We start from the raw sequence: 20,986 nt of genomic DNA, 5'->3' as shown, positions 1-20,986 counted from the left end.
ACAACCAACTGTAATTACTGAACCTAAGGATCTGAAAATGCAAGAAGAATCACAGCAGAAAAGAAGATTTAGATACAAACTCCATTCCAAGGGGAAAGTGAACTTTAATGATGAGGAATTGGAAGACCAATTTCCCAAAAAGCCTACAACTACAACTCAGACATCAAAACCCTCATTGGTATTTGAAGAATTCAAAATGGTTGATCCAACAAGAAATATTCATGGTGAACCAATTATTCCTAAGGATAAGCCAGTAGACTGTGATAGTTTACCAATTCCTGAGCTAAATTTACCCATCTTTAAGATAAAGAAGACAGACTAGAGCTAGCAAGAAAGTGAAGCCTGTATCTCTCAGATCCAAAGCTTTAACCAAATCCCAACCCACAGTCAACAAGAGAGATCTCATGTACATTTGTGATATCAAAGAATTTTCAGACTTGAATCTCTACTTGGATGAACTGGAAGAAGTAAGAGGAATTGATGCTTACAGATATCTTCCTGAAATACTGGTATTTAGATACAAGGGATGGAAAGAGATGACATGGCCTCTTCACAGGATTCTCCAAGAAAGTCAATCTATTCTGATTAAAGTCAACTCATCCTTCAAAAAGAACTTTGGATATAATGTGACTGCAAGAAGAATAGTTCTAAAGAGGATTGAGGAACTAAGGAGTACTAGAGCCAAAGATGCACTTCCAAAAACTCTGTCTATTCCCTTTACAAGAAAAAAGAGTGCATCTAAGGCCCTATTGGCTAATGGAATTCATGGATGACAAAGATGTTAGAAGATTCTTCAGATTAGAGGACCAATTGAGTATCTCTAGCAATGAGACTCTTTTAGAAATGCAGGAAATGCTAAATCTCTCAGAAGCTGATGAAATTGAATTCCACAGACAACTTCAGAATCAAATTAAAGAAAACAACAGAAGGCTTGGGAAGAAATCTAGATAATCTAGGAAATAGATCTATCTGCTCAGACTAGAGGAGCATCTTGATAACAATTATGAGCAATTTATTTGTGTACTTTGCATTGTTCAACTTTCAGCAATTTGTAGCACTTATCAGTTTTATCTACTATTTTTCACTCTGTATCTTTAGGATGTTTTGCTATCATCAAGTTTCTCTTAATTTATGGTTATAATTCCAGTAGACATAAATTGGGGGAGATTGTTAGAAATATGTTGTGTACTTGATGATAAGCTAAACAAAACAACTTAGTAGATTTAACTTTATGAATTCTGTAGCACCCGACAGATGATCAATTATAGTCCCGACGGATGATTCAATATAGTCCCGACGGATGACTAATGGATATCCACCGGGTGAGTAGCTTCTGTAATAATAAGTTCTGTAGCATATTTCTGCAAACAACTTTGTATAGATTCTGTAGTAGCTTATGAATCATGTAGACTGCTAGTAGATGTGCAGAATAGGTTGATTAAATGTAATTATAAGATGCCTTGTAATTCTGCACAAATGAAATGGAGTCAATTGATAAATGGCTACCCGACGGATGATCAACAAAGCTACTCGACGGATGGTCAACAAGGCTACCCGACTAATAACAAGCATGTACCCGACGGATGATCAATTTAAATATATGTTGACAGTGACAACACAGTCACATGCGTCGAGTGTTTGCAAAAGGAATGTGGCAGCCTGTTTAGCGGGGTTTTGAGAAAAAAGAAGCATTGCCATTTCCATGCTATTATGAAGATATTCAAAGATGCTGGAATAGAGTAGTGAAGCAGCATGGAGTTAGACTTGATAGGTTTTTCTTTTATTATCTTGTCTTATTATCATGTAAACTTGGTGATATATAAACCAAGTGTAGCTAGTAGAACAAACTAACTAAGTAAACACATTTTTAGCAGAGAAACATTTGTAAGCTGTATTCTGTAGAATTTCTCTGTATTTTGTTTGTTCACTTGTAAAGCAGCTGTGAGCTATTCAAGCTTCATAGGGTTCTATTGATATATATATATATAGTGGATACATTCAAATCCTCCAGAAAGTTTTAAAGACCTGATTTTTTATTACTTTAAGTTTGATTAACTTAACTCTGTATTCCGCACTTTGCAAATCAAACAGTTAGATATAAATTGAGTTATAACCATTTTTCAACCCCCCCTTCTGTAATTCTTGTTGTATTGTTAGGGAATAACAGCTTCATATTGAGATCTCCAATTTGATCTATAGAGAACTGACATCTCGATAAGTATAATGGCTTATCAAGATCTCTGAGTTCTTTATAAGTGTTTTTAACTTATCGAGTTCTCTGAATTCTCCATAATTGGACTTGGCTTGTCGAGGTCTCCAAATTTCTGCATGTGAAAATGACTTGTCGATATCTCTGAGATCTCTATAAGCATTTTGACTTATCCATATCTCTGAGATCTCTAATGATAAAATTGACTTGTCGATATATCCAATCTTCATATCTTCATTTTGACTTATCAATATCTCTGAGTTCTCTAATGCAGAAATGACTTGTCGATATCTCAGAGATCTTTATATACATTTTGACTTGTAGATATCTCTGAGATCTCTAATGATAATTTGACTTGTTGATATATCCAATCTTCATATCTTCATTTGGCTTATCGATATCTCTGAGACTTCTCTATAAGCTGTTTTGGACTTCTCGATAATTCATTCTGGAGTTATCGGATGACTTCTCTATATGACTTGACCTGTGACTTGTAGATATCTTGAATTTTATCATTTTTCCTAAAACAGATTTGTTCAACTCCAAGCTTCTTCACGATTTCTATGAGGCATGATCTTCTTGATCTTCTTTCAGAGTTTATTCTTAGGCTTGAGACTGTTTACAGAAAAATACTCCAGTCTGATCTATGACATTTTTACAGACTCAATTAATACAACACAAATTACAAATTTAGATTATCATACACCTAATTCTTAGGGCTGTCAATTTGGCTTAGTCTTGTTATGATACAGGCATGTCTTGCACAATAATCTCCCCCAATTTGTGAGAAGATTGCTTATCACAAATTCATGTCTGGTAACAAGACTAACCCCAAGTTACAATGAAACAATTAAAAGATTACATAAAAATTGATAGAAGTACAACTTTTATACATTAAGTGATTACATCAGTTTGATAAGTTCATTCATTACACAAATTTCTCATAGCCTGTTTCTTGTCTAATGAAGTCCTTTAAGTCTACAAGCACTTGCAGTTCTTCTATGATTTGTGTCCCTCTTAGAGCTTCCACAAGCTTGATCCAATTATCTAATGAATAACTATTCAAGTAACTAACTCTAACTCTTGAGAATCTGCCAACTTTAATGTTCAGAAAATGTCCATCCTTATAAATTCTACTCATCCCTTTTGCCTTGAGTTCTTTAGATCTTTGCTCAAATATTTTTATCTCTTCAGCATATTTTATTTCCCTCTCCTCTCTTTCAGCCTTTTTTTTACTCCTCTTTCTTCCCTTACTATCAACCATACAGCCAATACAGACCTCCATGCCATTGTACTAGTATCCTTATCCTTCAGTAAGCTAATCATCATCTTAATTTATGTGGTTGAAAATATATCCATTAAATTTCTGCCAAGTAAAGTGTAGGATCCATCTTGATAATAGATTCTTACTTCCCTCAATGATACAACCTAAACTTTGACCATTTCTTTAACTAATTGTTGAAAGTAGTCATCATCTGTGATGCACCAATTTAGAGGTAGAAAATCATTCTGATTAAAACAGTTCTAGATAGCCCTCTCAGTAACTTGCAGTTTCTTTGGTTTTCTTCCAAGAGACTTGTAATGAGTTTTGATTGGTGGCTTGAAAGAAGTTAGGTTTGAGATTTTCTTTAGTGTGGTTTGATGGAGGTGATTGGTATTTTTAATATGGTGTTTGTAGTTGGTTTGTACAAGAACTTAGGCTTAGAGGTTAGAGGTAGTAAAGTGTTTAAGTTTGTTGGCTTAGGGGCTTGAGTTTATTGTATTTGGATTTGTAGGGCATTTTTCTTAGCTCCTGAACTATCCTCCCTCTTCTTTCTTCTTCTCTCATCACCCTTCTTCTCATCATTTCCCTTTTTCTTATCATCTCTTTTCTTCTCATCTTCTTTGCTGCCAGTTGCCTTGGATGATTGACTTGGATTTGAGCTAGAAGGTTTTTGATAATCTTTCTTCTGCTCATCATCATCCAAGTCATCCTTATTGATTTGAGTTTTGGGAAAGTTGGCTTCAGGATCTCTCAAATATCTCCCCAGTAGCTTGATCATTTCTTCATCTTCAACAGTCTTGTACTGCTTTGTCTTCAAGTCTGTCTCCAAAGTCATAATCAGCTTTTTGTTTTCCATGGCATATTGCTTAGGAATTTGGAAGTGTTTGCAATGTTTGGTGGTTGGACAGATGTATACCATTCCCTTGATTGGCTATAAATATGCTTCTAGAAAAAGCAGCTACTTGAGCCTTCTTCAATTCAGTTAGCAAGAGAGTATCTTCTTGAATCACTTTATTGACTTTATTTATCAGAATGTCCAATTCATATGCCTTTTTAGCTATGAGATAGTTAAGGGACACCTGTATACACCTGTCTATCCCAGAGTCATTAATGTTGACAACTATATTTCTTTCTTGAAATCCATCTACAGTTACCATGATCACCCTGAGAAAGTTTACTGTTTTATCCAAGGCCTTTTGTATGTGAAAAAGTTGTTATTGAGAGAAGCCCCGAGAGCCTTTAGCAATTCATCAAATTCTCTGCTTAGACTAGGTCCCTCAGCTACTTTGATAAGCCTTCCCATTCCAATATCAACTTTTTTGGCTTTGCCTTTATGAACAGCTTGAACAGATGATGATGATCTTAATAACCTAGCCTCTATCTTCCCCTTAGGCTTGTTAGTAGGCAGGATAAGAGGTGTAGGGATTTTAGGCCTCACAGCTTTTGGAAGTGCAGGCAATGGAACCCATGATGGCTCCCAATGAGACTGAATTATGCATTTATAAATGCTTATGGGAGTCTACCAAGGTTTGAATATCAGCCTGTTGACTTTGAACCATGGTTGTGAGTTATGATACTTGAGTTTTTAGAGACTCATTGGCTGACTGTAAGGTAGAAACTTAAGATTGAAGAGCTTGGATTTGTAAGTTGGTTGAGGTTGATATGGATTGTTGAGAGCTTGAAGAAATTGAAGTACCAAATGTGGTTTGTACAGCTTCCTTGATTTCTTCCATCAAAAGAGCAGATGGCTCATATCTGCTTTTGATGAAGTTGATTCAACTTGAGTCTGGCGTCATTTGAATTTGTAATATGCTGTTGAACCACCTTATGCAGAGCCACAAAGGATTGCCTTAGATTTTTGATATTTGCATCCACTACAGTTAGATCAAATCTTGCCATCTGTTCAGCAAAGGTTTTGAATTTTGATTTGATCTCAACTTGTGAATGAATAATCTCATCCATTTTCTCCCTCATCAACTTTTTAATTTTATCTTGATAACCAGTCAAAGTCACTTGTAGTGCTTTACCAAAGAGATGAAATCCCTTTATTTAAGCCTTGTAGACTTTAATGACTGCATCATAGACTTCCTGTGGAGTGAAGTTCTTGGCATTTCTCCCTAAAATAGTGACATATTCCTCTCTGAACCTTGTCAAGACCTCATCCATCTCCAGGGTGAAGTCTTTAGAAAGCCAAGCATCCACATTTCCATCATGCTCGGCTTCATTCACTATCTTTTGCTTTGCTTTTCAACATCTTCATTGTAGGTAAGCAAAATTGTCTAATAGTCTTGATTTGACATATCTGTGGTGAGCAGATATTGTGTGATGTTTGCAAGGCCTGAGAGTTGATCAACCAGAAGATCATCCACTGTGTTTGGTTGGTATTGAGCATTTTGTAACCATTGTTGGATTAGGTCAGAGGGTTGTTGTGTGGGGTTGGATGTTGAAGGAATATTAGAAGGGTTTGAGGTGGAGGGTTGAGGTTTTAGAACATCACGTGTGACAGAAGTCACAGTTTGACTCATAGGTTGAACTGATGTTATGACAATTTATTGTTCTTCACTTGTGGTGGGAACCTCCATTGGAATTGGAGGGGAGTTGACTAGGTTAATGTCATGTACTCTCGCCTCAAACCCTTGTACTTCTTCCAATGTACTGTCATTTGAATGTGATATACTTGCCTCCCCCATAAAAAAATCATTGGCAATTGAACTCATAGCTTCAATTGTGAGTGCAATCTCAGCTAGGGTTTTGAGGGGAGTTGTTCCCCCAGGAGGAACCTCCAACTGAATTGGAGAGGATTTAGATAGCTTCACCTCAGGAGTACGACCCTCAAACCTTACAACCTGTGAAAGTTGATTTGCATATAAAGCTGCATTGGACACTATCACAGGGTTTTCACTAAAAAAATGATGAAACCCCTGTGTTTGTGTTGGTGTCATCAAGGTCTACCCCGGCATGTAGCCGAAAACCAACTAAATTTGGTTCCTGGGTGGTGAACACAGTTTCTTGAACCATGTCACTTGATGTTGGAAACAATTGAGAATTGGATTCAAGTGTTTGATTAAATGAAGAAGAAATTTTAGAAATTAGATTTTGAATTTCAAAGTTGAGTGTTGGCAGCTCCCCCTGAGTAGAAGAGGGAGCTTCAAAAGATGTGCTCTCTTTGTGTGTGTCATCCTTATTTCTCCTTTCATATACTTGAATTTGTTCAAGTGTTGGTATAGACTCTTTACAAAGTGCATTTGGGTGGATGCTTTGTTCAATAGAGACACCTTGTTGGGAGGATGCCTCTAGAGTCTGTTTAATTCCCTGATTTATAACTGCATCATGTTGGGAGGGTGCAGAGGTGGCTTGAGTGGTCAACTCAGTTTGTTTTACCTTCTTTGGTTATCTAAACAGGTGAGACTCAAGTTCTGTATTATCCTTACCACTCTCAGTAACTACTTTTAAGGGTACCTGCTTCCTCTTCTTTTTACTCACTTTAGCCTTTTGGGAGGATAAAATGGTTGGTTTCCTAGCTTCTAGTGGTACAGAAGGAAGGGTTTAAGCTTGGGAAGGTCCCTGTTGGTTGTCTTGTGTTTATACTTCTACAGGAACAGGAGCCATTGTTGTACTAGGTTCAATATTAAACCACATGTCAGGCATGGGGTAAGGGTAAGTCCTAAATCTCTCCAATATAAATGGAGTGATTTTGAGACTTACACTTACCTTGTTCTTTGTAGTAAGTGAACCAAATAAAATTTTGGACACTTGCTTATAATTACCTATTTTTTTCATATCTATACCATTAAGTAGATGAATGTCTGGAACTTTATGATTTAAAGTAGACATTATAAATCTGGGAAAGAAGATTTCCTTACCTCTTGAAGATAAAGGCATAGTTAGCCTTGTGTTGAGTTCCTGCAGAATCAACATCCCCACATTGATGTGTCTGTTGTGAGCCATATAGAATACCAGCTTCTCAACTAAACTAGAAATGTTATCATACCCTTTCTTCCAACATGTGAATGCTCTCATAATGGAGTCAAACACGAATGACCATTCCTTCCTCAAATTCTTCTTGTTGAGACTGGCTAAGTTGATCATTTCACTATAGTTGATGAAGTCCATGAATTCTGCTAATTCATCTTGAGTTAGAACCTCCATCAAATTTATTGTAAGAATGACCAAAGCCATGTTACATCAGTTTTAGAAAATTCCACTTGTTGACCCTGAATGGAGCAATTAACCACCATGGAAGCAGTTTGGTTCTCATGCACCACTGTCCTTATCACAGCTGTGTTCCAGAAATCCCCTCGAACGTCCAAGTACAGGACTGGATTTGATGTTAGAGCACCTGCAAAGTAAGTCTATGTTAGAGCCCTGTTAGAGCACCTGTAGAAAAAACTTGTTCGCACAAAACCACACAAGCGTACACGATCACAAGTAGTATAAGATTAAGTTAAGTTCATTCCCACAGAGACTGGTTTAAACAGAATATGCACTTATGCAACAATGTATGGTTATTATTCACTGCTAAGACAAGTATCAATTTTGAGTTGATTAACTAATTAAAGTGATTATACTAGCATGCATTAACTAAGAGAATAAAACTGATTTACTTATATGAGATAAAATATTGAATTCTAACTTCATTAAATACTTCATTCAGAGTTTATGCCTTTAATCTTAGCATGTGATGGTGATGACAACTAATCAGATAACACGAAATTAGTATACGCTATCTTTCGATAAAAGTATACCCTTCTACTAAACATCCACAAATAAGATAGAAGTTGAGCAGACACCAATTATGCTTAGACCCTATATGTCTATAAGATTTGAAAATATAATGGGATATGAGCAAGTTATCTATTGAGATTACACAGGGTAGCGTAAGATGGTTAAAATTACACTACGAATCATGCATGACAACATACATAAACCTATGCTAGCATGGCAAGTTCTAAACCTCTATATCCACTTTCGCTTCAATAATAATTAACAAATGAATTAGATGTTAGCTACGCATCTAAGAAGAATAAGTACAACCATACTAGGAAATCATAAATCACCACACACTAACGATTTAGAACAATCAACTATTGAAATCCATAAATAAATCCGCTAGAACCCCATGACAACAATTAGTTCATGATCGAACACATCGTCACCATGGGTTCCAGTGAAAACATGATAATAAAATAAGTTTAGAATACTACGAGATAATATAAAAGTACTAAGGTTTAGAACAAATTAAGAACAAGCATCCAAAAGTATCTTCTAAATCAAAGAATACAAAAGTAAAAACTAAATCTTCTTCTCCTTAGCCATCTTGTGTGATTTTGGTCTTCTCTATGTTTCCCCCGGCTTCCTTGTTCTTAAAAACATCTTCTTTTCTTTATATATATAGCACTGGTTGACCAGGACTCTCGCAATAACCAAATTATAATCAAATCAGGATTCTGCAGAATTTGGCTGGCGCGGGCGCGCTTGAACAGGCGCGGGCGCGCTTGAACAGGCGCGGGCGCGCTTGAACAGGCGCGGGCGGGCTCTGTATCTGAAAAATGGGGTGCGGACGCGCTCCTTTGTCAGACATAGGGTTAGAATTAGGGTATAATTCGGGTTTGGGCTTGGGTTAATCTGATTCTCACCCTTGGTCAATTCTGCATATACTAACACATTTTTTTTTCTTTTTTTTCTTTTTCTTGCTTTGTTTTCCAATGATTCTGAATGAGTGTGTTTCACTCCATCTCATTCAACCCTAGACTACTCATAAAAATATGAGCCGGCTATTAGCCATTTGATGCTAAATTTTATTCACAACTAGCAATAATATTCATGTTTTCCCCTAGTTTAAAAATTCAGAGTTCCTATGGCATTACGAGAATAACAAAAATTCTAAATATAACCAAGTAATTAAATTCCAACAAACAAACTAGTATGATCATGATCTAGTTCAAAAGCAACCTATAAGACTTGTGAAGGGCATGCAAATCAATTTATTAGGACTTAATCATTCCTCTATTCGACATCACTACACTCAAATCAACACCAACCTACCAATCAGAAACAGCTCATCCTACGGGATCATGTTATATGCATGCAAATGCAACTACATGGACTCACATAATAACATGAACAAATATGCAAACAAATATGACCTATATGAATAATCATGTAAAAATAATGAATGAACTACAACTAAACATGCAATATGAATCTATATGAACACGACACACAACTAATCCTTACTTTATCACCCCCAAACTTAAAATATTCAATGTCCTCATTGAAGGTAATAATAAGAATACAAGGTATACCTAGTCGTCGGTGGGATCACCCTCCTCGGGTGGAGAATCAGGTGGCGGGTAAACAGTGCTCCCTCCAAATACAGGCCAATCGACCTCGACACCAGTGGCTCTAAAAGCAGTACTTAAAGCTTGTGTCAAATCCTGAGCAAAACGGCTGTGAATGTCATGCATGACATCCATACGCCTAGTCAATCTTCTGTACTGAGCATCTCCAAGTCCAATCTTATCCTTTATCTGCTATGCACGAGAAGATCTAGCAGCTACACGAGAGAATATAGCAGCTGCCTGCTGTGCCTGAGGAGAACCCCTTGTATATGTCTGGTCAGCTGGCTGGCCACCCGGTAGATGATCACATGTATAACCCAATCCCTTCTAATGGGCTTTACCGCCATACCACTCCCGCATCACCGAAATTGTCGAGCTATCAATGGGAGCACTCGGCATCTGCAGCTGCTCATGCTTGGGCCACCTAACACCAACCAAAGTACACAACTTCATAACAATGGAGGCATGATGAATCGTCCCCATGGTTCCCCCCGCAGAAAATGCAGCATACTCTGATGAATCACATAGCCGAGATCAACATATTCTTCATTCAAAATCCCCCACAGCAGAATAGCCCGATCCACAGTAACCTCATGTAAATGTGAAGATGGCCTGATTTAGCACACACAAACAGGTTCCAAGCCCTAGTATACCTGTTCATACAAGAAGCAGGAAAAGTAAGCGGCTCAGTGGTGCCTGCTTTGTACTTCCACTCCGTGCCTGGAACACACAACTCTGCCAAAATGTAATCCAAGTCCAAATCCTCCATAGTCTTCTGCACCCAATCATCAGCAGTCCTAGGTCTTACAGGTTGATTTATAACCCGACGAATAGCAGCCGGATGATAATCAACAGTCAACCCACGAACAACAGAATACCCATTCTTGTCCTCCTTAGCATTTGCGTACAATTCCCGCATAATGCTCATCGGAATTGCAATGGGTATCTCACGGAAATTCTATCAACCCTTCTCAACAATCATCTCTAACAGCTTCCCATCCTTAGTCGTGGGTAAAAGTCCCCTCTCCTTAGCAATCGGCTTAGACATCAACCTAGTGAACTCCATCTGAGCCTCCGGTGAAGTAAATTTGTTCTCCGTGCCACCCACACTAGAATCTTCGGTAGACGAGGGATGGGTGCTACTACTCCCCGTGGTTCGTGTTCTTTTGGTGCCATAATCACAAGTGATAGCGATTTGGGTGTAAGTATTGTATGTAGGAGAGGCTAGGGTTTTTGGGTCTAGGAGATGTATTTGTATGTATGTAGATGTATATATATATAGGATAGAGATATGAGGGGTGGGGAGTTGTTTAGGGTGTAGAAATAGGGTCAGAATTAGGGTAGAATTCGGGTTTGGGCTTGGGTTAATATGATATTCTCTTCTTTTTTCACTATTTTTTTCTTTTCCAGGGACCTCATGCGGGCATGCCGGTAGAGCGCGGGCGCGCCGCGCTTCTGGAAAAATTTTTAGTTTTTGATTTTTTTTCCTTTAGCAAAAATACAACAAATGCATGGGTTGCATCCCACGAAGCGCTTGTCTTACGTCTTTAGCTTGACGCAAAACTTCAAAATTAAGTTATCACAAGAACGGCATTCACCACCTCACAGTTCACCGTATCCCCATAATATTGCTTCAACCTCTGACCATTTACTTTGAACGCTTAGTCCGGATGCTTATCAAAAATTTCCGCAGCTCCATGTGGAAACACAGTTTTGGTAATGAACTGACCTTACCACCATGACTTAATCTTTCCTGGAAAAAGTCGGAGACGAGTGTTGAACAATAGAACTTGCTGACCAGGCACACATGTCTTTTGCACTAACCTCCTATCATGCCATCTTTTGACCTTCTCCTTGTATAACTTGTTGTTTTCATAAGCCTATAAACGAAATTCGTCGACTTCATTAAATTGGTGCATTCTCTTTTCTCCGGCAGCTTCCATGTCAAGATTCAGCTTCTTCAAAGCCTAATATGCTTTATGTTCTAGCTCCGCAGGCAAATGACACGCCTTACCATATACCAGTTGGAAAGGAGACATGCCTAGAGGAGTCTTAAATGCTGTTCTGTAGCCCCAAACAGCTTCATCTAGCTTCAAAGACCAATCTTTCCTTGATGGACTCACAACCTTCTCCAAGATTCGCTTGATCTCTCGATTAGAGACATTAGCTTGCCCATTAGTTTGAGGATGATAAGTTGTAGCTACACGATGATTCACATAATATCTTTCCATTAATGCAGTAAATTTGTGATTGCAGAAATGTGATCCCTCATAACTGATTATGACCCTTGGAGTATCAAAACGTGTGAATATCTTCTTATGCAGAAAATTGATCACCACCTTAGCATCGTTAGTTGGCAAAGCTTTAACCTCAACCCATTTAGACACATAATCCACCGCCAAAAGAATATATTAATTATTACATGACGAGACAAATGGCTCCATGAAGTCGATTCCCCAAACATCAAAAATCTCAACTTCGAGAAGCACATTGAGAGGCATCTCGTCTCTCTTAGACATATTTCCAACTCGTTGGCAGCGATCACATCTCAACACGAACTGATGAGCATCTTTAAACAAAGTAGGCAAGAACAATCCCGCTTGAAGGATACGAGAAACTGTCTTCTCTCCACCATAATGGCCACCATACACAGTAGAATGATAGTCTCGCAAGATACCCTCCATCTCACTATACGGAATGCACCTCCTGATAATCTGATCTGCCCCCGTTTATACAAGAATAGCTCATCCCATCGATACCACTTCACCTCATGTAGAAACTTCTTTCTTTGAGCATAAGAGAGTTCTAGGGGAATAAAATTACTCACAAGATAGTTCACAATATCTGCAAACCATGGTTCTTCTTTTTGCACCCCAAAAAGTTGCTCATCTGGAAAAGATTCATTGACCAACGTCTTATCCTGTGAAGCTTTGCCTTGATCTTCCAAACGTGAGAGATGATCTGCTACCTAATTTTCTATACCTTTCTTGTCTTTGATTTCTAGATCGAATTCCTATAAAAAGAGAATCCATCGAATCAATCGAGGTTTTGAATCTTTCTTCGAGACCAGATAACGAATAGCAACATGATCAGTGTAAACCGTCACTTTTGTCCAAAGCAAATAAGATCGAAATTTCTCGAAACCGTAGACAATTTCCAAAAGCTCCTTCTCTATTGTAGAGTAATTCAGCTGAGCACCATTAAGGTTTTACTAGCATAGTAAACCACATGAAAAATGTTCTTCTTTCTCTGGCCAAGAACAGCTCCAACTGCAAAATCACTAGCATCACGCATCATCTCAAAGTGCTTATTCCAATCAGGTGTAGTAATAACAGGTGTTGTAGTCAAACTTTTTTCAAGCTCTCGAAAGCAGCCAAACATTCTTCATCAAATTTGAAGGGAACATCCTTCTCCAACAGATTGCACAAGGGTTTAGGGATTTTGGAGAAGTCTTTGATGAATCGCCAATAAAAATCCGCATGACCAAATGCGGATTCCTTTGACTGGGATTGGTGGAGGAAGATTTTCAATAACCCCCACCTTGGCCTTATCCACTTCAAGACCTTTTCTAGATACCCTGTGCCCAAGAATGATACCCAATTGCACCATGAAGTGACATTTTTCCCAATTGAGCACCAGATTGGTCTCAATGCATCTTTTCAGCACCAAGCCAAGATTATGCAAACACTCATCATAAGAAGTCCCAAACACAGAAAAGTCATCCATGAATACCTCTACATTAGTACAAATAATGTCTGAGAATATGGCCATCATGCATCTCAAAAAAGTAGCAGGTGCACCACAAAGTCCGAAAGAAACTCGACGGAAAGCGAAAGTGCCAAAAGGACAAATAAAAGTGGTCTTCTCTTGATCTTCCGGGGCAATGCAAATCCCCGAATACCCATCCAGAAGACAATAAAACTCATGGCCAGCAAACCTGTCAAGCATTTGATCAATGAATGGAAGAGGGAAGTGATCCTTCATAGTGGCTTTATTCAGCTTCCGATAATCCATACATACTCTCCATCCTGTGACTGTTCGAGTTGGAATGAGCTCATTCTTTTCATTAGAAACAACTCTAATGCCTCCTTTCTTAGGCACACACTACACTAGGCTCACCCATAAACTATCAAAAATAGGATAGATGATCTCTGCATCCAGCCATTTAAGAATTTCTTTCTTCACTACCTCCTTCATGATAGGATTGAGTCTCCTCTGTTGTTCAACGGTTGATTTACTTCCTTCCTCAAGCAGAATTTTATGCATGCAATAAGAAGGGTTGATTCCCTTGATATCTGCTATAGTCCATCTGATTGCTGATTTAAAATCTCCCAGAATTCTCAAGAGCTTGTCTTCATAACTAATTGAAAGGTCAGACGCGATAATAAAAGGCAAAGTAGATGCACCTAAATATGCATACCTCAAGTGATCAGGCAGTGGTTTTAGTTCAAGTATGGGAGCTTCCTCAATAGATGGTTGGAGATGCTCTTGAGAATTTTTAAGCTCTGATAATCCAAGAGACTCGAATGGAAAGTCCAATCTCCTTTTCCACGGAGATGCATTCAAATACTGCAGTTGCTCTTCCCTTTCTTCATCTTCACTATCAGATTCCCCTATTAAGGCTCTCTCTAAGGCGTCAGTCCTTAGCAATTGATCAAGCTCCGAATTCACTACAGAGTCGACCAACTCTACTTTAAAGCACTCCTCTTCATCAGTAAGGAATTTCATTGCATTGAAGACATTAAAGGTAACGTCCTAATCCTGAACCTTCATAGTAAGCTCACCCTTTTACACATCGATCAGAGTTCATCCAGTAGCTAAGAATGGTCTCCCCAAGATAATGAGAATCTTCTTATCTTCCTCAAAGTTCAAAATGACAAAATCAGCAGGGAAGATGAGTTTTTCCACCTTAACCAATACATCATCCACTATACCTCGTGGATAAGTGATGGATCGATCAACCAGTTGTAAGGACATGTTTACGGGTTTTGGATCAGGCAGACCAAGTTTCTTGAAGACTGGAAAATGGCATCAGATTAATGCTAGCTCCTAAGTCACACAAGCACTTGTCAAAAGATAAGTTTCCAATAGTGTATGGTATCGTGAAGCTTCCTTGATCCTTAAGTTTAGGAGGTAGTTTCTATTGCAGCACAGCACTGCACTCTTCCGTTAGAGCAACGGTTTCCAACTCCTCAAGTTTAAGCTTCCGAGAAAGAATACCCTTCATGAACTTAGCATAGCTCGGCACTTATTCTAGAGCTAACGCAAAAGGTATGTTAATATGTAATTTATTGAAAACCTCCAGAAACTTGGCAAATTATTTATCGAACTTTTGCTTCTGAAATCTTTTAGGATATGGAGGAGGCGGATAGACTTGTTTATCTTCTTTATTTGCTCAGGAGTAGTGTTTTCAGTAAAAGTCTTCTTCGTTTCCGCTTCGACCCCCTTCTGATCAGCTATTTCCTCAAGAATTGCATTTTATGAAGCTGGCAAGGGCGTGAGCGCGTATGATATGGGCGCGGGCGCGCCCACCTTCTGGAGATATTTTCCAGATTCTTCGTTTTGATGATTTTTAGGGCTAGCGACCTTTCCAGACCTCAAGGTGATTGCCTTCAACTGTTCCTTGACTTCCCTCTTTCCTGGATTAGCTCTGTATCACTAGGAAGAGTTCTTTGTAGTCGGTTCAATAAAGCATTGGCAATTTGCCCTATTTGATTCTCCAGAGTTTTGATTGAAACCGTTTGGCTTTTGCACATTAGCCCCAACTCCTCCAATTCAGATTTTTTATTCGAAGGTGGACTTGTACCTCCATGAGATTGTTGTTACATTTCCTGTGGTTGAAATTGTTGCCTTGGTGCAAACTGTTGCTGAAAACCAAGAGGATTGAAAGGCTTGTTTCCAAACTGCTGGTAAGGTTGTTGCATACCACCCTGATTATTACTCCAGCTGAAATTAGGATGGTTTCGATTGTTAGGATGATAAGTGGCAGGAACTGGTTGCTGTGGTCCCTTAAAATTGCTCACAAACTGTGCCAACTCACTAGATATAGCGCATTGATCCGTTGCTTGTGCACCTGCACAAAGCACACAAACACTTGCTATTTGATGAACTTCATAGTTAGCCAGAGAATCCACTTTCATAGTTAACGCCTTTAGCTGAGCAGCTATAGTCGTAGCTGTATCCACCTCCAGAATTCCTGCTACCTTGCCATGTGGTAGTCTCTGAGTTGGATTCTGATATTTAGTAACAGCCATCATCTCAATAAGCTCATAAGCTTCCTCATAGCTCTTTGCCCATAAAGCTTCACTTGATGCTGCATCGAGCATTGGTCTTGACTGTGTTCCCAAACCATTATAAAAGCAATTTATCACCATCCAGTCAGGCATTCCATGATGAGGACACTTCCTAAGCATCTCCTTGTAGCACTCTCTGGCTTCACATAGAGATTCACCTAATTGATGCGCAAATTGAGTAAGAGCATTCCTGATTGCAGCTGTCTTTGCCATATGGAAGAATTTAGTAAGAAATTTCTGAGCAAGATCCTCCCAAGTGGCAATAGAACCAGCTGGTAGAGAGTGCAACCAACTCTTAGCTTTATCCCTCAGAGAAAATGGGAAAAGTCTCAGTTTCACAACATCTTCCGAAACACCGTTGAACTTGAAGGTGTCGCAGATCTCGATGAAATCCCTAATATGCATATTGGAATCTTCCGTTGGAGCACCCCCAAACTGGACTGAATTCTGTACCATCTGAATCGTGTCAGGATTAATTTCGAAGGTATTAGCTGCAATAGCTGGCGTGACAATGCTAGATTGAATTTCATTGATCTTTGATTGAGAATAATCCTTCAACGCTTTTGTTTCTGCTATTGGTTCTCCCATTGCAACAAAAACTACTTCTTCAACCTTTTTACCTTCTTCAAAAACTTTTTTTCCTCTTCTTCACCTTCGTCTAGTATTTCCTTACGAGATTGAGAACGTGTTCGCATACACGCTCTCTAGACTACCTGAAACACATGAACAAAGTAAACCTTGTAAGAAAATAATCCGATTCAGTGAACTTTAACGACCAATGTTGACAAGCACGCAAACTAAAATTTAACACCGAGCCCCCGACAACGGCGCCAAAAACTTGTTCGCACAAAACCACGCAAGCGTACACGATCACAAGTAGAATAAGATTAAGTTAAGTTCGTTCCCACAGAGACTGGTTTAAATAGAATATGCATTTATGCAACAATGTATGGTTATAATTCACTACTAAGACAAGTATCAAATTTGGGTTGATTAATTAATTAAAGTGATTATACTAGCATGCATTAACTAAGAGAATAAAACTGATTTACTTATATGAGATAAAATATGGGATTCTAACTTCATTAAATACTTAATTCATAGTTTATGCCTTTAATCTTAGCATATGATGGTGATGACAACTAATCAGATAACACAAAATTAGTATACACTATCTTTCAATATACGTATACCCTACTACTAAACATCCACAAATAAGATAGAAGTTGAGCATACACCAATTATGCTTCGACCCTATATGTCTATAAGATTTGAAAACATTACGGTTTAATGAGCAAGTTATCTATTGAGATTATATAGGGCATCGTAAGATGGTTAAAATTATACTACGAATCATGCATGACAACATACATAAACCTATACTAGCATGGCAAGTTCTAAACCTCTATATCCACTTTCGCTTCAATAAAGATTAACAAACGACTTAGATGTTAGCTACGTATCTAAGAAGAATAAGTACAACCATACTAGGAAATCATAAGTCACCATACACTAACGATTTAGAACAATCAACTATTGAAATCCATAAATAAATCCGCTAGAACTCCATGACAACGATTAGTTCATGATCGAATACATCGTCACCATGGGTTCCAATGAAAACATGATAATAAATAAGTTCAGAATACTACGAGATAATATAAAAGTACTATGGTTTATAACAAATCAAAAACAAGCATCCAAAGTATCGCCAAAATTGAAGAATACAAAAGTAAAAACTAAATCTTCTTCTCCTTAGTCGTCTTTTGTGCTTTAGGTCTTCTCTATGTTCACCCTGGCTTCCTCGTTCTGAAAAACGACTTCTTTTCTTTATATATATAGCCCTGGTTGACCCGGACTCTCGCAATAACTAAATTATAATCAAATCAGGATTCTGCAGAATTTGGCTGGCGCGGGCACGCTTGAACAGGCGCGGGCGTGCCCTGTATCTGACAAATGGGGCATGGGCACGCTCCTTTATCAGATATAGGGTTAGAATTAGGGTAGAATTCGAGTTTGGGCTTTGGTTAATCTGAATCTCTGTTTTTTTCACTTTTTTCTTTTCCAGAAACCTCGCGGGGGTGCACCGTGTAGAGCACGGGCGCGCCGCACTTTAGGAAATTTTTTAGTTTTTGATTGATTTTTTTTTCTTCAGCAAAAATACAATAAATGCATGGGTTGCCTCCCACAAAGCGCTTGTTTTACATCTTTAACTTGACGAGAAACTTCGAAATCAAGTTGTCTCAAGAACGGCGCTCACCACCTCACGGTTTGACGTATCCCCATAATAATGCTTCAACCTCTGACCCTTTACTTTGAACGCTTGGTCCAGATACTTATCAAAAATTTCCACAGCTCTATGTGTAAACATAGTTTTGACAATGAACGAACCTGACCACCGTGACTTAAGCTTTCCTGAAAAAAGTCGGAGACGAGAGTTGAATAATAGAACTTGCTGACCAGGAACAAATGTCTTGTGCACTAACCTCCTATAATGACATCTCTTGACCTTCTCCTTGTATAACTTATTTTTTTCATAAGCCTGTAGACGAAATTCGTCGAGTTCATTAAGTTGGAGCATTCTCTTTTCTCCAGCAACTTCTATGTCAAGATTCAGCTTCTTCAAAGCCCAATATGCTTTATGTTCTAGCTCCGCAGGCAAATAACATGCCTTACCATATACCAACTGGAAAGGAGACATGCCTAGAGGAGTCTTGAATGCTGTTCTGTTGGCCGAAACAGCTTCATCTAGCTTCAAAGACCAATCTTTCCTTGATGGACTTACAACCTTCTCCAAGATTCGCTTGATCTCTCGATTAAAGACTTCAGCTTGCCCATTAGTTTGAGATTGATAGGCTGTGGCCACACGATGATTCACATGATATATTTCCATTAATGCAGTATATTTGAGATTGCAGAAATGTGATCCCTCATCACTGATTATGACCTTTGGAGTACCGAAACGTGTGAATATCTACTTATGAAGAAAATTGATCACCACTTTAGCATCATCGGTTGGAAAAGCTTTAACCTCAACCCTTTTAGACACATAATCCACCGCCAAAAGAATATATTGATTACTGCATGACGAGACAAATGGCCCCATGAAGTCGATTCCCCAAACATCAAAAATCTCAACTTTGAAAAGCACATTGAGAGGAATCTCGTCTCTCTTGGACATATTTCCAACTCGTTGGCAGCGATCACATCTCAACACGATCCGATGAGCAACTTTAAACAAAGTAGGCCAGAAAAATCTCGCTTGAAGAATACGGGTAGCAGTCTTCTCTCCACCATAATGGCCACCATACAGGGTAGAATGACAATCTCACAAGATACCCTTCGTCTTACTATATGGAATACACCTCCTAATAATCTAATCTACCCCCTGTATAAACAAGAATGGCTCATCCCATCGATACAACTTTACCTCATGTAGAAACTTCTTCCTTTGAGCATAAGAGAGTTCTGGGGGAATAACATTACCCAAAAGATAGTTCACAATATCTGCAAACCATGGTTTTTCTTCTTGCACCCCAAAAAGTTGCTTATCTGGAAAAGATTCATTGATCACCGTCTTATCCTGTGAAGCTTTGCCTTGATCTTCCAAACGTGCGAGATGATCCGCTACCTGATTTTCTGTATTTTTCCTGTCTTTGATTTCCAGCTCGAATTCCTGTAAAAAGAGAATCCCTCCAATCAATCGAGGTTTTGAATCTTTCTTTGAGACCAGATATCGAATAGCAGCATGATCAGTGTAAACCGTCACTTTTTTCCCAAGCAAATAAGATCGAAATTTCTCGAAACCGTAGACAATTATCGAAAGCTCCTTCTCTGTAGTAGTGTAATTCAGCTGAGCACCATTAAGGGTTTTATTAGCATAGTAAACCACATGAAAAATGTTCTTCTTTCTCTGGCCAAGAACAGCTCCAACTGCAAAATCACTAGCATCACACATCATCTCGAAAGGCTCATTCCAATCAGGTGCAGTAATAACAGGTGCTGTAGTCAAACTTTTTTTCAAACTCTCGAAAGCAGCCAAAAATTCTTCATCAAATTTGAAGGGAACATCCTTCTCCAACAAATTGCTCAAGGGTTTAGAGATTTTGGAGAAGTCTTTGATGAATCACCGATAAAAAACCGCATGACCACGAAAACTGCGGATTCCTTTAACTAAGATTGGTGGAGGAAGATTTTCAATAACCCCCACCTTGGCCTTATCCACTTCAGGAAATTTTCTAAATACCCTGTGCCCAAAAATGATACCCTATTGCACCATGAAGTGACATTTTTCCTAGTTGAGCACCAGATTGGTCTCAATGCATATTTTCAGCACCAAGCCAAGATTATGCAAATACTCATCATAAGAAGTCCCGAACACAGAATAGTCATCCATGAATACCTCCACATTAGTACCAATCATATTTGAGAATATGGCCATCATGCATCTCTGAAAAGTAGCAGGTGCACCACAAAGTCCCAAAAAAACTTGACGGAAAGTGAAAGTGCCAAAAGGACAAGTAAAAGTGGTCTTCTCTTGATCTTCTGGGGAAATGCAAATCTGATTATAGCTCAAATACCCATCCAGAAGACAATAATACTCATAACCAGCCAACCTGTCAAGCGTTTGATCAATGAATGGAAGAGGGAAGTGATACTTCCTGGTGGCTTTATTCAGTTTCCGATAATCCATACATACTCTCCATCCTATGACTGTCCGAGTTGGAATGAGCTCATTCTTTTCATTAGCAACAATTGTAATGCCTCCTTTCTTAGGAACACACTGCACTAGGCTCACCCATGAACTATCAGAAATAGGATAGATGATCCCTGCATCCAGGCATTTAAGAATTTCTTTCTTCACTACCTCCTTCATGAC

At 38.6% G+C, this 20,986-nt stretch overlaps 2 protein-coding genes and 1 non-coding gene across 3 annotated transcripts; 1 reads left to right on the top strand and 2 right to left on the bottom strand.

The window, feature by feature from the left end:
• Positions 1-12,827: 12,827 nt before the first annotated feature.
• On the bottom strand, positions 12,828-16,695 carry LOC141714193 (uncharacterized). The gene is made up of 3 exons (XM_074517725.1): positions 16,561-16,695; positions 16,063-16,149; positions 12,828-13,004 (listed from the first exon to the last, which is right to left on the bottom strand). The coding sequence occupies exons 1-3, from the start codon at positions 16,693-16,695 to the stop codon at positions 12,828-12,830; spliced, it is 399 nt and encodes a 132-aa protein (XP_074373826.1).
• LOC141715474 (small nucleolar RNA R71) lies at positions 16,199-16,305 on the top strand. Its single transcript, XR_012572236.1, has one exon. It is a non-coding gene; the product is annotated as a small nucleolar RNA R71 (small nucleolar RNA).
• Positions 16,696-18,340: 1,645 nt separating the features above from the next.
• On the bottom strand, positions 18,341-19,000 carry LOC141714192 (uncharacterized). Its single transcript, XM_074517724.1, has one exon. It carries the CDS (start codon positions 18,998-19,000, stop codon positions 18,341-18,343), a length of 660 nt encoding a protein of 219 aa, XP_074373825.1.
• Positions 19,001-20,986: the final 1,986 nt, after the last annotated feature.

This window comes from Apium graveolens, chromosome 3 (genome assembly GCF_009905375.1).
Source record: "Apium graveolens cultivar Ventura chromosome 3, ASM990537v1, whole genome shotgun sequence".
NCBI lineage: Eukaryota > Viridiplantae > Streptophyta > Magnoliopsida > Apiales > Apiaceae > Apium > Apium graveolens.
This window is presented reverse-complemented; position numbering and strand designations above follow the sequence as displayed.

Excerpts from the sequence above, each read along its gene's own strand:
- LOC141714193 (XM_074517725.1), bottom strand. The coding sequence starts at position 16,695 with ATGGGAGAACCAATAGCAGAAACAAAAGCGTTGAAGGATTATTCTCAA. Across the intron at positions 16,150-16,560 it reads ATCCTGACACGATTCAGATG|TCAAGACCAATGCTCGATGC; the intron begins GTACAGAATTCA and ends TTGGGAACACAG. Across the intron at positions 13,005-16,062 it reads AGCTTATTGAGATGATGGCT|CTGAATTACTCTACAATAGA; the intron begins GTTACTAAATAT and ends AATGGTGCTCAG.
- LOC141714192 (XM_074517724.1), bottom strand. The coding sequence starts at position 19,000 with ATGGAAATATATCATGTGAATCATCGTGTGGCCACAGCCTATCAATCT.